The sequence below is a fragment of the Balaenoptera ricei genome, chromosome 13 (genome assembly GCF_028023285.1).
Source record: "Balaenoptera ricei isolate mBalRic1 chromosome 13, mBalRic1.hap2, whole genome shotgun sequence".
Classification (NCBI taxonomy): domain Eukaryota; kingdom Metazoa; phylum Chordata; class Mammalia; order Artiodactyla; family Balaenopteridae; genus Balaenoptera; species Balaenoptera ricei.
Genome location: NC_082651.1, coordinates 5379942 through 5396598, shown reverse-complemented (window position 1 = coordinate 5396598; position 16657 = coordinate 5379942). Strand labels below are relative to the sequence as shown.

The window sequence follows — 16657 nt, the reverse complement described above, 5'->3', positions numbered from 1 at the left end:
CTAGCACCAACCTGGAAGCGTTCTGAACCCCGTTGTTTGGGTTTTTCTGGAGGTTCTATTATGTAGACATGACTGATTAATTTATTAGCCACTGATTATTTTTTTTTAACTTTTTATTTTATATTGGAATATAGCCGATTAACAATGTTGTGATAGTTTCAGGTGCACAGCAAAGGGACTCAGCCATACCTATGCATGTATCCATTCTCCCCCATGGCCACTGTTTATTGAAATCAAGCTCCAGCCCTTCTCCCCTTCCTGGAGGTTCAGGGGTGGGGATGAAAGTTACAACCCTTTACTCACTTGGCTGGTTCCTATGGCAACCAGTCCCCCTCCTTGGGGCGGGGTGTGGGTGGGGGGAACCCCAGGCAAGAGTCACCTCATTAGCATAAACTCAGGAGTGATTGAAAGGGGCTCATTACAAATAACAAAGATGTTCCTCTCATCCCTACCACTTAGGGAATTACAAGATTTTTAGGAACTCTGTGTCAGCTACTGGGGACAAAGACAAAATATATATTTCTTATTATGTCCCAATATTGCACCTCCCCACTGAGTGAAGAGGGTAAATCTAATCTTGTTTTCCCTTAGTGCCAAGGACGTGTTTGAGCTTTAGCATTAGCTGAGTTTTTCCTTTCAATATGTAAGAAATACACACACATGATTGTGATTTGAAGGAAGTCCAAAGAAAATCTTTCACAACCGTAATGACATCCAGAGCCATATAATTTGAAAGATAAGAATTGTTTTTCATGCAGTCATATGGATTGTGTCTGTAAATGTAGTCTTCTTAATTATATGTACTACTTTAGCTTCTGAAACTGCCATGGCCTCTTCCTGGCAGGGTGCACTGGCGTCCGGGGACAGGGCTGGCCCTGTTGATTTTCCCAGGCCCTAGGAACAGACAGGGTAGCTACTTATAATCTGGAGAGCTATGCAAAAGAGTTTTCGTTTGTGGCCTCAACATGCAAATCTTTGAGTCTCAATCATATTCCCTGAGTTTCCTCTGGGTTTGAGAGTCAAATAAACTCCCAGGTCCCAATTAAACTCATTCAAACTCGCCTTTTTTGAGTCTTGTGCAAGCATCTGACTCCTTGGAACATGAGCACAGCTCCAAAGGTGCAACATCCAGGGCTTCTAAGACCCATGTGTGGGTTGGTCCGAGGTCAGGCAGAAGATGAAACTGAACTAAACCAACTCACTGAGTTGGGATACAACCACTAAAGTTCTTTTGGATTTCTTTTGAAACCATAAATCACAATTTTCTTGCAAACACTCAGCCAAGATTTTTCTTAGAACATGGCTTCACTTTGCTTAAATAAAATAGACCCATATTACAGCAGTTTTGTAAAATATAGTTGATACACAATGAGACAGCTAGATATTGTTCAGGCCATCCATGCGTCAGACACACAGAGGGCGTTAGATGTGCAAGAGATTTATAGGGGAAACTCTTGCCAGAGAAAATGGGGATGGAGTTCAGGGAGAAGGGAGAACAGAGTGACCCCAGGGGAAAGAGAGGGATGGAGGGAAACTGGATGCATTTCTACAAGAGTTTATCAAGCCCATCAGGAGTCTTCAGGCTAAGGACACCCATCAGAGGAGTCCCGTGCCTTCCAGAAATGGACCTGCCTTAGTAACCCTGCCACACTAGGTCTTTGGCTGAGATATTATATTATATATAATATTGCATATATATGTATATATACATATATGTGTGTGTGTATATATATATACACACACACACAATGTTTACAGTGGTTTTCTCGGGAAATAGTAACATTTTTGTATGGGGGGAGGTTCCTTTGTACTTTCATATTTTCCAAAATTTCTGCACTTCGGTATGTGTATTCTTAAATCTGGTTTGAGATTTCGACAAGTCTCTCTCTCTCTCTTTTTTTTTTAAAGTAATCCCTTTCCTAATTTCAGAAATTGGCAATGCTCATGGCGCGGGCGCAGGCGCACGCGCGTGTGTGTGTGTGTCCTTGCTTGGGCCAATTTGCACCAAGCTTCCTGATTCTTCTTTTTCACCTACCCCAGATTCTCCTTCTTCCAGAAAATTCACTGGAAACATCTCTTTGGGATAAGAAACAAGCCTGTTTATAACCTTCTGTCCACTTTCCCTTACCTAAGCAAGTTTGTAGGTTACTGGCTGATAATTATTGTACGCTAAAAATTGGGAACTAATCCAGACACAGAAAAACATGTGTCCTGGGCTCTCCAAAGAAGCATAATGGATCCATTTGGAGAACAAGCCCCAGATTAGGGTCTTATGAAATTCAAAATGAAGTTGTGCCCTGAAAGGGTATATAACTAAGATCTTCTAGCCTATTTTACAAGTTAATTGCATTGTAAGGTCATTTTGGCTACAAAAGCTGCATTGGGTTCAATAGAGTCCCCTCCAAAATTCATGTCCACCCAGAACCTCAGGATATGATCTTATTTGGAAACAGTTCTTTGCAGATATAATTAGTTAAGATGAGCTCATTTGGGATTAAGGTGGGCTCTAAGTCCAATGACGGGTGTCCTTATAAGAAGGCAATGTGAAGATGCAGGGGAGACACACCCAAGGAAGACTATATGAAGACAATGGCGGAGACGGGATTGACGTGTCCACAAGCCAAGGCATGCTTTCCAGATTGCGTCCCCCCCAGCACCTTCAGAGGAGGCATGATCCCGTCCACCCCTTGATTCTAGACTTCTATCCTCCAGAGCAGTGAGAAAATAAATGTTTGCTGAATTAAGCCACCCAGTTTGTGGTACTTTGTCGCAGCAGCCCTAGGGAACTAACACAGAAGGCGATGTGACAAAGCTGCTCTGGAGAGGGGCACGAGGACCAAGAACTCATGAGCAGAGGGGTCATTGTGTGCCCTCCTCGTGTTCCCTCCCCTCCATCAACAAGGTTCACTAGATGAAGCACCCTAGATGGAGGTTGGTAACACCTGAGCTACGTTGAGGACTGGTCCTCTCTGCCAACTCACCTTCCAAAGCCAAATGCTGGGCTGGATAAAATTCTTCATCTTCACGTGCAAACAGATAGCAAAAAGTGTATAAAGAGTTTCCTTCATGGCTCCAGGTCACCCAAGAGCAGAGATGCTCATCCTCACAGACTAGCTGGTTCTTCTGCTTCTCTCTGTTGACCAGAGAGTGCAAATGAGATGAAGGGGGGCTTTGTTTTAAATGCACCCTGACAGTTTATGATCATGAACATGAACAAGATAGCAGCCTAGGGACCGTTTGCAGGTGATGGTTCATTGCCAGCCTCTCCGTGGGAAAACACCTATCTTCACTCACAAAGGTGATGTCATGGGAAGTCAGCAGAGGCCATGCACCAAGTGGACCTGGAGGGGCCAGGCCTGGGAAGGGGACCTGGGAAGAAATGGCTGCAGCTGTCTGCAGGTAGCAGACCGTGGTTGAGGGGTCAGCATGAGCACAGGGCAGCTAGCAGTCTGGTAAGCCCTAGGGGTGAAGCCAAGGTAGAATCCAAACGCTGTCAGGGCACCCTGAAGAACAGAGGGGCCGCTGAGTGTCTCTGTCAGGAAAGAAGAATTGGGGATGGAGAGGGAGTGAACAGGAGGCAGAGAGCGGGGTGATGCCCAGAGGTGAGGGGAGAGCGGAGTGTGAGGGAGGAGAGGGAATGAATGGGGCGTAGACCTACCCGCGCTGGAGGGCCCGCGGCACTGCTGCAGTTCTTCAGCACACAGGACACCATCACGGACGTGGTTTCCTTGAGTTTAACTTCTGCCCTGCTCTGATTTTGTCTTGGTCTAAGCGAAGTTGATAGTAGGTGTGTGCTGTGGTTTAGCAGGACCCTTCAGGGTCTGGGGGTCTCAAAGGTCTTCATTTCCTGCACTGATCTTACTTTACCTGTTTATGTGTCTCACTGTGTGGCAGGCTGCCACTTTGCGGAAGTTCAGTCCAAGTTCTGGGTTGCCAAGTGGCATGCAATAGCGATAAATCGATCCCTGCAGCTTCATATGAATGTGAAAATAAGCGAAATAGTAGGAAAATTGAGAGTGTGTATCACACAGACTGGAGTCGTTTGGGGGATTCTAATGAGATGCTGTATATGGAAAGCAGGTGGGGTCCAACCAAGAAAGAGAAAGCACACCGTAGGTTAAACAGAGAAATTTTAATATCAAAATTATTAACTGTAATAAAGGAATAGCTACGAGATATAAGAGAACTTTTTAGGGTACCCTAGGGCTGAGGGATGACCCCCAAAGGAGGACGAACTTGGAAGGGGTTCTGATCTCCCTGGAGAACATGTGGATGGGCCACTGGACAGCAGAGAAGCTGGCTGATTTAGCCAAGCTAGAGCTGGTCTGGACTTGATGGGCGAGCAAGGAGGGCAGACAGGGAGCAGTCTTCTGCAGTCAGTGGCACTGGGCAGTGGGAGCCTGGGCTCAAGAGGAGCCAGCAGCCTGCATGGCTGGGTTCACAGAGGCAAGGCTGCTGAGGTGGACCCCTGGCCATGGGCATGCTGCACCAGGGCCGTGCTGGGGCTTTTTTGTCCTGTGTCAAGAGGTGTGTGGCTAGTTCATCACTCAGGTAGAGGATGCAGGGTGGCAGAGGGACCACTTTCAGACCCTGTGGCCCTGACAGGACCCCCTGGAAGTTCTCACGCCCACATGGCTGACTCTTATCCCTCCCACGGAAGTTGCAGGAAGCCCCTACCTCCTGAAATGCCCCTCAGTTGAGCAAGCTTAACGTGGTGCTCATTTTAAAGGAGAAATAAAGGAATGTCACTGTATATTACCAAGCCTATGTTGAAGGGTGCATCCGGAGCCAGAGGAAATCAATTGATAATGACACAGAGCTTAGCGAAGAGACCGGCACATAGTAGGTGCTCAGTGATTGAAAGCTGTGAGCGTTATACTTCTTACTCGGAGAAACTGAATAAATGTAAATTATTTGGAAGGCATTGAAATGTTAGGCAGCCGTGTTAATATTTCTTGTTATGTAATTTTTGTGGTGTATTAACTAGACACAAAGTTAAGAATCTGTGTGTAAGCTGTTTCTCATTTCTAATTCATGTTTACTTTTTTTTTTTCATTTTCTTTTTGTCTAGGTCTTATATAACATATTAATCGCCTTCACAAAGATGCATAAATTTGAAGACATAGAACCTGTGGACATTTTGGCTGGATGTGCCCGATTCATTATTGTGGGGTGCGGGGGAGTGTTTTTCGGCGTCATTTTTGGATTCATTTCTGCGTTTATCACACGTTTCACTCAGAACATCTCCGCGATTGAACCCCTCATCGTCTTCATGTTCAGCTACTTGTCCTACTTAGCGGCTGAGACGCTCTATCTCTCTGGCATCCTGGCGTGAGTACAAACCAAGGACCAACTCTCATCCAATGAAAGAGAGTTTAGGACCACATCTTGTGGACCAGCCTTTGAGAAAGACCTGACTCCTAATGCTAATCTTCAAAAGCGTTTCAGGATTCAGGTTTTTTGAACTTTTGCAAAATCCAATTCAGATCCTTCGCCAAACAAATGTTCTCTCCAGCATTTGCTTTTGCTCTGTTCTGGTGATTTTCCTGCATAGCAATTATAAGGTCAATTTATAACGCTCAGAAAAGCTGGTGCAAAGAGCTGGGGGAGGTTCAAGGTTAAAGTCTCACTTCAGTCGTTATGTTTTTTCCTTGAAAAATGCATTATTTTAAAGTTAAAGGGAAGCATGCCATGAGCAACTATCATTCCTGGGCTCTGCCTTTTGCTATTTCCTTCAAATCACATCACAGCTCCAGGACCGGTCAGTGTGGAGTGAAACTAGGTAGATGGGAGAAGACTAGAAATTCAGATTGTTTTTCCTAATGAAAATATTTTTGAAACGTTTATCCTTGTGTAGATCTTGGAATGAGGCTTCGCAACTTGGCTTATTCTATCTGATCATGTTGCCTTCTTTATGACGTCATCCTCATACCCAGCCACTTGGGCACAATGTTACTGTATAGAAATATTTATCTTCATTAAATACAACAGTGTAAAGTCTAGGCACTCATCGTTTTCCCACCTTAAAAGTTAGCAAACTACTAAGACAAGACAAAGTCCTTTCTTTCCCATCCAGACTTGCTAAGTGGCTCTAAAACAAAACATTTTAAAGGAAAAATTTCTCATTAAAATTTTGTAGGAAACATTACAACATGAGGGGGTCTCGCTGAAGTATTCTTTCTAGGTAACTGCACTGGGTTATTTTGGTTTAAGGCAGGCGAAGTAGAGAGTACGAGGTGGGGCTGACAAAGCTCATGATGGGGGTGGAGGGAGCAAAATAAAAACAGTCCTGCTTCTGGCTCGTGCATGAATTGTGTGACATTTTGTTGCGGGAAAACCATGTCATGCCCACCTTCCCTACCACACTCAACTTGTGCAGACCCCTTAGGGAGGAAGAAGAGGAAGAAAGAAAATCTCAGGAAAAACCTGCAGCCAGAAAGAGGACTGGAGAAGATGTTCTTTCTGGATTAAAAACAGGATTTGTGTCTCTGTGCCATCACCAATAGGGAGGACTTTCCAATGAGGGGCAAGGTCTTGTGGCTTCTCCCTGAGACTCTTTTCCTTTTGCAGAATCACAGCCTGTGCAGTGACAATGAAAAAGTATGTCGAAGAAAATGTGTCCCAGACATCCTACACGACCATCAAGTATTTCATGAAGATGTTGAGCAGCGTCAGTGAGACCCTGATCTTCATTTTCATGGGCGTGTCCACCATTGGGAAGAACCACGAGTGGAACTGGGCCTTCGTCTGCTTCACCCTGGCCTTCTGCCAGATCTGGAGAGCCATCAGTAAGACACAGCAGGGCCTGGAGAGTCCCACCTGCTTCTTTTTTTATTTTTCTTATTCCTTCCTGCAAGGTTAAAGCATAAGCAATGAGGTGATGCCAACTGGTTTTACTGGTTAGGGGGGTTTGGGTACCTTGTGGTGACCAGGAATGTTCTCCGTTTGCTTCCTCAATCCGTTCAGAATAATTACTGGCCGATAAGGTTCTGCACTGAAGCAAGGCTGGAGGAGGAGCACCTTTTTTTAATTGAGAGAAAACTTTCACATCTATGCATTTAAATATAACTCAGTACATTTATCCCTTGCTCTTCACTTCTTTGCCAGTTTATGAGTTCTTGCACCTTAAATCAGATATAGATTATACACTGCGGGCTTTCTTTTATACTTTTGTGACAGGAAAAGTGAGATCTCACAAACTGTAGTCTTTGTAAGGCAAGTACTGTTAGAAAACAGTCTCCTAAATATTACAGGTGGTTTTAGTCAAGGGTTGAGTGTGATATATAGAAAACGAAGGAAGTGAATCTCTATTTTTGAAAAGTGCTTAGTAAAGGCAACTCTACAATGTAACTGGTATCGACCCTATAAAATATGCCTAATTTAAAAACACAAGGTGTCTTGACTAATGGCTTTTAATTTAACTTGTATATTTATGTTTCTGGAGCTAGAAAGAACACTCAGTACTGAACTACAAGATATGCTTTACCTTTTGATTAGAAGCGACTATATTTTTAAATGACTTTAACCAATATTTGAAGCATTTTTTTTACATGACTTGGATCAGTATTTTCAAGCCAATTGCTCAAAGAGAAATTAGGAGAAATGGCTCAGAACTCATCTTGAACATATCCATTCTAAATTTAGAATGGTTTTTAGGATTTAGGCAAGAATAACAAGAATGTAGAAATATTAAAAAATTCATAAAAATAACTGAATATATGTGCCTATTGGGTCTCCAGGAGAGAAAAGAATTAAGGATTCTGTGATATAAATTTATAATCTCACAAGTCCTATCAGTATTACTAACTAGCTGTTTGACCTTGGACAGATAGTTAACTACTCAAAATCTTCTTCCCCAACCACAAAGTGGTGGGTATGGACAGATTTCGTAGGTCCCTTTCAGTTCTAATACTGGAGGGATCTACAGGAGAGGAGGGTTAATGTCAAGAGGAGCACCACCTCAGAGCTTCCGCCCAGCCAACAAGCATAGAAACCAGCTGGGGGATTAATGCTGGGGAGACCTCACGATGCTTCACCCTTGGTGACCAGCCACCCAGCTCCTTCATTTTCCATCCGAGGGAAATGATGTAACAGTTCCCAGGAGAATGACTTGGCCACGTCACAGCGAGGGACAGAGCCAGGTGTCGGCGTCCAGCTCTCCCACTGCTGCCTGACTCATCGTAGCTAAGAATAGTTCACACTCATGAAGGCTTATAACATAGAAGGTCGGGCTTTATGTTATTCATAGATATTAAATTATTAAACCTTACGTCCACCTTCCGGTGTAAGTACTCAGTACCTCCAGAAAGCAGGTGAGAAGACTGCGTACATGAAAAGATTGACTTTTGCCCAAGGTCATAGGACTAGCTCGTGGAGGAGCCGGGACAAACAAAACAAAATGAGAAAAATTAAGTTTTACTGTTTCCTGCACTGTCAGTGTCCCTGCTTTCAGAGGATGCTAGGAAAGAATAACAAGAATGTAGAAATATTTAAAATATTCATAAAAGTAACTCTGACTATATGTGCCTGTTGGGTCTTCAGGAGAGAAAAGAATTAAGGGTACTCTGATATAAATTTATAATGTCACATCAAGTCCTATCACCGTTACTAACTAGCTATTTGACCTTGGACAGACAGTTAACTACTCAAAAGCTTCTTCCCCAGCCACAAAACAGTGGGTGTGGACAAATTTGTTAGGTCCCTTTCAGTTCTAACACTGTGGGGATCTACAGGGCAGTAGAGTTAATGTCAGTGATGCTTGCTGTGATGTCTGTGCGATTAGAAACCACATGAGGATACCGAGAGGTGTATTGCTCTCCAGGGAGACCTCTGCTTTGATGAGTCAGAGCATCAGTGAAGGGACCTTTCTCACTAGGAACCACTGTCCGGGTGGCAGCTCAGCCACATGGGGATGAAAAGCCAATGTGGTAGAAAACACCTCTGTGTTTTCAGCAAGCTCTCCTGCCCTCCACCTTCCACTTACGGACAGTAAGAAGCCCCACCTTGGACCCCTTGCCAACTTCCTTTCTTTTTTGCATTGAGCCTCAAGAAGAACCAAACCAACCACAAAAGATCTGCTCACCTGCAGAGACCCCAGGCACTGCTAGGGCTCATCTCACCTTCAAAATCACACCCCTCCTCTGCTGACCCAGTGAGAGTATGAGCTGATAAAAATGCTTCTACCCTCCAAGGGATACCCTTGCTTTTCTTGGTTTTGAAAGGCTGAGCAAAATTTATAAAATAGATTAGAAAATATATACCATTTCTTATATCAAAAGTATCAAGATTTATTACTTTAAATACACACACACACACACACACACACACAGAGACAGTCGTGCTGGGAAACTACCAGAGAACACTTCTGACTTGAAGCACTGCTGTCTCACAACTACCCAAGAAGTAAAAAGTTTTGTAAGCTGTTCTGTTTGGGATGGACTGCCATGGGTGTGATGGAATTAGGTTCCCTTGTTTTGTGGGCACATGCACACGACTTGGGTTCACTAACGCTGCTGTGTCTCCTCACTTGTGACCCTCTGCTCTAATACATATTTCCCCCCTTCTAGGCGTGTTTGCTCTCTTCTATATCAGTAACCAGTTTCGGACTTTCCCCTTCTCCATCAAGGACCAGTGCATAATTTTCTACAGTGGTGTCCGAGGAGCTGGAAGTTTTTCACTTGCATTTTTGCTTCCTCTGTCTCTTTTTCCTAGGAAGAAAATGTTTGTCACTGCTACTCTAGTAGTTATATATTTTACTGTATTTATTCAGGTTGGTAGATTTCTTTCATATTTGAAATAAGTCGATTCTTCTCAGGATTGTGTATTAACTTAGTAAAATACCAAGAAAGGGACACTTTATCTGATTTTCAGACAAGTGCCCAATACCCAAACTAAATTCCCAAATATTTCTAGATCATGTTTTTGGCCATCCTGTAACCTCTACATTTTGTGACCTTTTAATTGATAAAACATATTAATCAAAATATCCCCTTGTACAGGTGAATGTCTATTGCTGAAAATGAGATAACAATTAGTACTAAATAGTTTTTTTATAGCTTTTATTATAATAGTTTTTATTATAGTTTTTATTATAGTATTAGCTCTCAGCAAACTAATGGGAGGTTATTTTAAGGAATGAAACTAAATCCCTGCTTTAAATTATAGACATCAGGCCTATTTTTATTGCAGAGTGTAAAGGTATTAAGTAAGAACTAAAGTAAACACTGGAGCATTTATCCAGGAGAAACTAGTACAAAACAAAGACATTAAAATTGGAAGTTCTAAATTTGCAATAGATTTGCTCTCTATCCTGACAGTCTTCACTACAACAAAATGCTTTATTTTGTGGTTTATGATCTAGGGAATCACAATTGGCCCTCTGGTCAGGTACCTGGATGTTAGAAAGACCAATAAAAAAGAATCCATCAATGAAGAGCTTCATACCCGTGTAAGTTATCTCTTGGTCATAATTAATAAGTTGATAAGATGTTCCCTCTTTGTCACCTATGGGAGTGATTTAGAACTTTGATGAGGTGTGTATATGTCACTAGACATGGCCTCTTTCCTCTCCAGCTCCACCAACAGTGACTGTACTAGTTTCCTGGTGCTGCTGTAGGAAATTATCGTAGACTTAGTAGCTTACATCTTACAGTTTTTATCTTACAGTTCTGGAAGTCAGAAGTTCACAATGGGTTTCATTGGGATAAAATCAAGATGTAGCAGGGCTGTACTTCTTTCTGGGGGTTCTAGGAAAGGGTCTCTTTTCTTGCCTCTTCCAGCTTCTAGAGGGTCTTGGCATTCCTCGGCTTGTGGACCCATCCTGTCTTCAAAGCCAACAATGACCAGTCAGGGCTTTCTCATGCTGCATCACTCTAATACTGACTCTTCTGCCTTCCTCTTCCACATTAAAGATCTTTATGGTTATACTGGGCCCATGTGGGTAATTTAGGGTATTCTCTCTATCATAAGGTCAGCTGAATAGCAAGCCTAAATCCATCTGTTATCCTAATTCCTCTTTGAATAAAAAGTAACATATTTGCAGGCCCTGGGGATTAGGACCCTGTACATCTTTGGGGACCATACATTCTGCCTATTGCATCTGTCCTTTGCCCTTCAAAGACTCATGTCTGTTCCACATGCAAAATACATTAACCGATCCCAACATCTCAGAAGCCTCAATCCACTATAGAATGAACTCAGAGACCAAAAATCTCACCTACATCTTGTGAGTTCAAAAGACCCAACTCTCAGCATCTCAACCATCTAAATCAAGGATGGGTGAGGCTCTGGGTATAATCCATCCTGAGACACAGTTCCTCTTCACTCTGAACCTGTGAAACTCAGGAAACAAATCATCTTTTCCCAAAACGCACTGGTAAGACAGTCATCAGATAACGGCTATAGATATTTCCTTTCCAAAAGGGGGAAATATGGACGGAAAAAAGGAGTCATCTACCCCAAGCAAATTTCCAAGTCTGCCTGGGTTTCCAGTCCTGGTTTCCAGTCCTGGGAACAATCTTCTGTGATTCTTTGCTCCACCTTCTGTGTTCTCCCCTCCACCCTCTGAGTCACAGTTCTTTTTTCATGAACAGTAGCAGGTGTTTGTGACTTATTAGTTTTGTTTTGTTTTGTTTTGTAATTTTTTATTGGAGTATACTTGATTTACAAGGTTGTGTTAGTTTCAGGTGTACAGCAAAGTGAATCAGTTATATGTATACATATATCCACTCTTTTTTAGATTCTTTTCCCATATAGGCCCTTACAGAGTACTGAGTAGAGTTCCCTGTGCTCTACAGTAGGTCCTTATTAGTCATTTATTTTATGTATAGTAGTGTGTATATGTCAATCTCAATCTCCCAACTTATCCCTCCCCCCCTCCTTGCCCCCTGGTAACCATAAGTATGTTTTCTACATCTGTAACTCTAGCGGCTTATTAGTTTGATCAGCCTGCTTCTTGCCTGTAAAATTTGGGGCCCAGTAGCTTTCTTTCGTTTCATCTTCTCTCTCTCCCTTTTGGGTCCAAGCTAGCAGTGTTTCTGTCAGGGTTCAACAAGGGCAGCAGAACTAGCAGGAGGTGTATATCAAGAGCTTTGTTGTAAGGAATTGGCTCACCTACAATGGGTGCTGGGGAGGCAGGTCCAAAGTCTGTAGGACAGGCCACCAGGAAGGGTGGGTTGGAACTCTCAGGCAAAAGCAAGTGGCATTTTCTTCTGCTTTATTCTTCAGGCCTTTCAAGTGATCCAATCAGACCCACCCAGATTATCTAGGATAAGATCCCTTACTTAAAGGCAACTGATCAGTGACCTTTAATCCTATCTACCAAATACTTCCACAGCAACATCTAGACGGGTATTAATAATAACAGGGGAGTAGCCTAGCCAAGTTGACACCTCAGAAAACTATCACGATGAATAATGTTCAGAGTTGCCTGACTTGCTTCTAAAATCATTGTTCTAAAAAAGGAAGGAAGGAAGGAAGGATGGAAGGAAGGAAGGAAGGAAGGAAGGAAGGAAGGAAAGAAAGAAAGAAAGGAAGGAAGGAAGGAAGGAAGGAAGAAAGGAAGGAAGGAAGGAAGAAAGAAAGAAAGAAATCATTATTCTAATGGAACATGGGATTTTCTGCTCTTCCTGAACTTATAATAAAGAAGGGGTAACAGCTTCCACTTCAGCAGACATGGCCTAGTGGTAGTTTTGGTGAAAACATCCAACTCTGACAAAAGTGAAAATGAAGTCGATCATGGTTTCCGCCAGTTTGTTTTAAGTCCAACACAGTATTGAAGGGATGGCGTTTCATGTGGCTACAGGAAATCGAAATGAGAACTCATGTATGGAAAACATAGGGTGAGAGGCTTCAGCTCTGTTAATGAAGAGTGTTTGGACAGTTGCTTGTATGGCTCACCCAAAGGTGAAATGGATGTGTGCAAGCAATAACCGGAAACACTCGGCATAGTTGCTGTACAAGAGATTCAGGCTTGGAGGGGATGATTGGCCCACATAATTTGGAGGTTTCTTTCATGCCTGAACGTCCATAACTTTAATGCTGGAGAAACTGATGAAGTCTTTCAAAAGTCAGACCTGAATTTCATGGCCAAAATCACCTAAGGAAATAAAGTAATTTTAATTCCAGGGAACGCAAATGAAAATTTTTCAAGGCCATTTGAAACTATTCAGTAGATGGGGATAGGGAGTGAGCGTTTTAAAATAAGTAGTGCTTTAACCCAACTGAAGATTTTTGTCTCTCTTCATCCCCTCTGTTCATTATTTTAAGAAATAAGATATATACCTAAGACAATAGAACTTGGATATTTCACCCCTTTCTTATTTTTCTTTTTCTCAAAAAAAAGGTATAATTATTGGTAGAGAGTACATAATTATTTCAGAATTAATTTAGTATTTTAATCTATTTTGCAAAAAAAAATTTAGAAGCCATGCTAAACTTCAATGATGACAAATTTAAATTATTTGTAAAGTAATAAATTATGAAGAGACTGTGTTTTTTCCTAAATTCCTATAAACAATTTGGATAAAGCAAATGTAGTATAATTGGCTTGGATGGTGAAATGTAAATACTGAGACAAAATGATCAGATAAAAACTGAGGCGTGGGAATTCCCTGGTGGTCCAGTGGTTAGGACTCTGTGCTTTCACTGCTGAGGGCACGGGTTCAATCCCTGGTCGGGGAACTAAGATCCCACAAGCCGTGTGGCACGGCCCACCCAAAAAAAGAAAAAGCAAAAACTGAGGCCTATAGATAAATTTTGTTGTTATATGTTGCTATTATAATAGAATACCTGTAGAATTATATTTCCAGGAGCTGTATAAATTGGATACTGGCATATTCTTTTCTTTCTCAATGAAATTAAAAGAATAGTTAATTATTAGACTTTATATCCATGTGATTTCAGTAATGAGAAATTTCCTAGATCATTCTAGAAAAATAGTATTCAAAGGAAAGCAGGTACCTTGTTTTCATTGCAAGTTATGTGCTTTATTAAAGAAATTATCTACAGAGACTTTGCATCATGAAACTAAGTGGTGTTACTGGGAAAGGCATTATAAGCGTCAGTTACATGAACAGAGTGATAGAAAAGAGGGTATGCTCCTGGAAAGTAAAGCCCCCTTTGTTTTCCAAGGTGTATTAACCTTCCTTGTGTGTCTTGTAGGGTTAACGTTTCATTAGCAATCATTTTTCTGTGTTTGGTTTGGCAGCTGATGGATCACTTGAAGGCTGGAATTGAAGATGTGTGTGGGCAGTGGAGCCACTACCAAGTGAGAGACAAGTAAGGAGGCAGAGATTTCACCACCGAGGAGGGATATATGTGACATGCGGAACCTCAGAAGTTTCCACTGGAAGCTAGGTAGATGGGATAAGGTAAAACTAGAAGGAATCCTGAGGAAGGTGGCCAGGAAGATAAAGGTCCTGGGAGCCATACCATACAGGAAGCAGGCAGAAGTCCTGGGAAATGGAGAGCTACCAGGTGGAGGAAGCAGTGAACTTGGGCTTGGTTGCTTTAGAGGAAACTAGTACAATGGACAGGTGGAAATTAGAGACGCCAGATTTAAGTTTAAAACTAGGACAATTTCCCAGTGATACGAGAAGCACAACCAGGGAATGACAGGCTTCAGGAGGCTGCGAAGGAGGGTTGGCGAGTCATCAGGGATCCTGGGGAAGAGACTCCTCCATCGTGGGGGAGGTCCTTCCCGCATAACGATTCTGTAAGGATGCTGGGGGCCCTCTTCTCCACCACATCTCACATTTCAGAACTCATCCTCTTCTGGATTTAGTCTACAGCCATATTTCTTAATGACGTGGCTCTGAGGAGAGTTTATTGAGGATGAGGAAGACGAGATTTTTGAAGTTTTACACTGCTGTTTGGAGGATGTAGGCGTTAGCAGTAGTTCAATTAACCAAGTGGTAGACATTTCCAACATATTGATGTTGGTGATGCCAAGAGAGACTAGATCTTAAAAATTCTGGCTCTTGCACGGTGGTGGCACAGAAACTGAGAGCTTTTGAGTGGGATTTTATTTTTTAAGATTTTTTGATGTGGACCATTTTGTAAAGTCTTCATTGAATTTGTTACAATATTGCTTCTGCTTTATGTTTTGGTTTTTTGGCTAAGATCATGTGGGATCTTAGCTCCCCGACCAGGGATCAAACCTACACCCACTGCATTGGAAGGCAAAGTCTTAACCACTGGACCGCCAGGGAAGTCTCCTGAGTGGGATTTTTTTTTTATGAGGTAGAAAGAAGCGTCGTTTTAGCAGTCCTTACAGTGTTAAAATAGAATTTAAATTCTGTGACTATCCACCGATCCAGAATTTAGGCCATGGATTTTTTTTTAAGTTCAAATGCCATAGTTATTCCAATGAAGCATGATTAAATATTCTTCCATTTAGCCGAATCTATACCTAACTTTCTAAACTATGTCAAGAGCAGTAAGACACCCTCACTGTGTTCTAGGTCTTCACAATGTAGTGCATGTGGTCCTGGGGGTGGGGTGGGGGAGAAGAGAAAGAGCCTGAACAAATAATTATGGTCAATATGGCGCATGTTATAACAGAGGCAAATGCATAGAACTATAGTAATACAGAAATGGGAGTGAGTTTGGAAAATAAATGAGTTCTCCAGGCAAAGAAGAATGGAAAGCCTGCCAAGTAACTGCAGTAGCAGCAGTGTATTTCCATCTGCAAAGGCAAAAGGGGGAGCGTGTCATGGTTTGGATGTGGGAGAGTGACAAGGTGAGAAAAAGGTGAGAAAAAAGGAGGACATGGCTGGAAAGACAGGGACACGCTTTTATGGTACAGAGCTAAGCCATTAACACTATAAAGTTCTATTTGACCTTTAAAACTCATATCAAAAGGCTATTAAATAGGAGAGTGGCATGACCATACTTGACTTTTGGAAGGCAAACTACAACAGCCATATGGAAGCTGGATTCGAAAGAGAGGAATTATCTGTCACATGATCTCCTTAACTGTCCTGTGTTATCACTATTAGTCTCATTTTATTTTATTTATTTATTTTAAACTTATTTATTTATTTACTTTTGGCTGCATCGGGTCTTAGTTGCAGCACTCGGGATCTTAAGCTGCAGCACGCGGGCTTCTCTCTAGTTGTGGCGTGCGGGCTTCTCTCTAGTTGTAGCATGCGGGTTTTCTCTCTCTAGTTGTGGCGTGTGGGTTCCAGAGCACCTTGACTCTGTAGTTTGCGGCACACGGGCTCAGTAGTTGTGGCCCACGGGCTTAGTTGACCCGCAGCATGTGGGAAGTTAGTTCCCTGACCAGGGATCAAACCCATGTCTCCTGCATTGGAAGGCAGATTCTTTACCACTGGACCACCAGGGAAGTCCCTAGTCTCATTTTAAAGATGAGCGAACCAACTCCAAGAGGTCGATTAACCTGTTGTACAGCGCAACCTTGATGTGGGTTCAGGTCTTTTGTTTTCAGTGAGCTGCAGAGCTTTCCGACTAGTGAGGGTAAGGGACCAGCAGAAGGGGTACTGAAATACTTCTGGGGTAGACAGGCTGGCTATGGCGTAAGGAGGGGAAGATGAGGAAAGGGAAAATGAGAATGACCATCAGACCTTCAGACACGGAACCTAGGGAGGTAACAGTGCCATGGTTAAGCTTACAGTCTGTAGAAGAATGTTTGGAGTTA

General features: G+C 42.5%; 1 protein-coding gene across 3 annotated transcripts in view; it reads left to right on the top strand.

Annotated features, from left to right (window-relative positions):
• The window catches only part of SLC9A4 (solute carrier family 9 member A4), a 60203-nt gene that overhangs the window by 24499 nt on the left and 19047 nt on the right, over window positions 1-16657 (top strand). For all 3 annotated transcript variants that reach the window (XM_059942851.1, XM_059942850.1, XM_059942852.1), the window contains exons 3-7: window positions 5072-5331; window positions 6571-6788; window positions 9567-9769; window positions 10361-10447; window positions 14207-14277. In XM_059942851.1, coding sequence (XP_059798834.1) covers window positions 5072-5331; window positions 6571-6788; window positions 9567-9769; window positions 10361-10447; window positions 14207-14277 — 839 coding nt within the window. The remainder of the gene's footprint in view (window positions 1-5071; window positions 5332-6570; window positions 6789-9566; window positions 9770-10360; window positions 10448-14206; window positions 14278-16657) is intronic.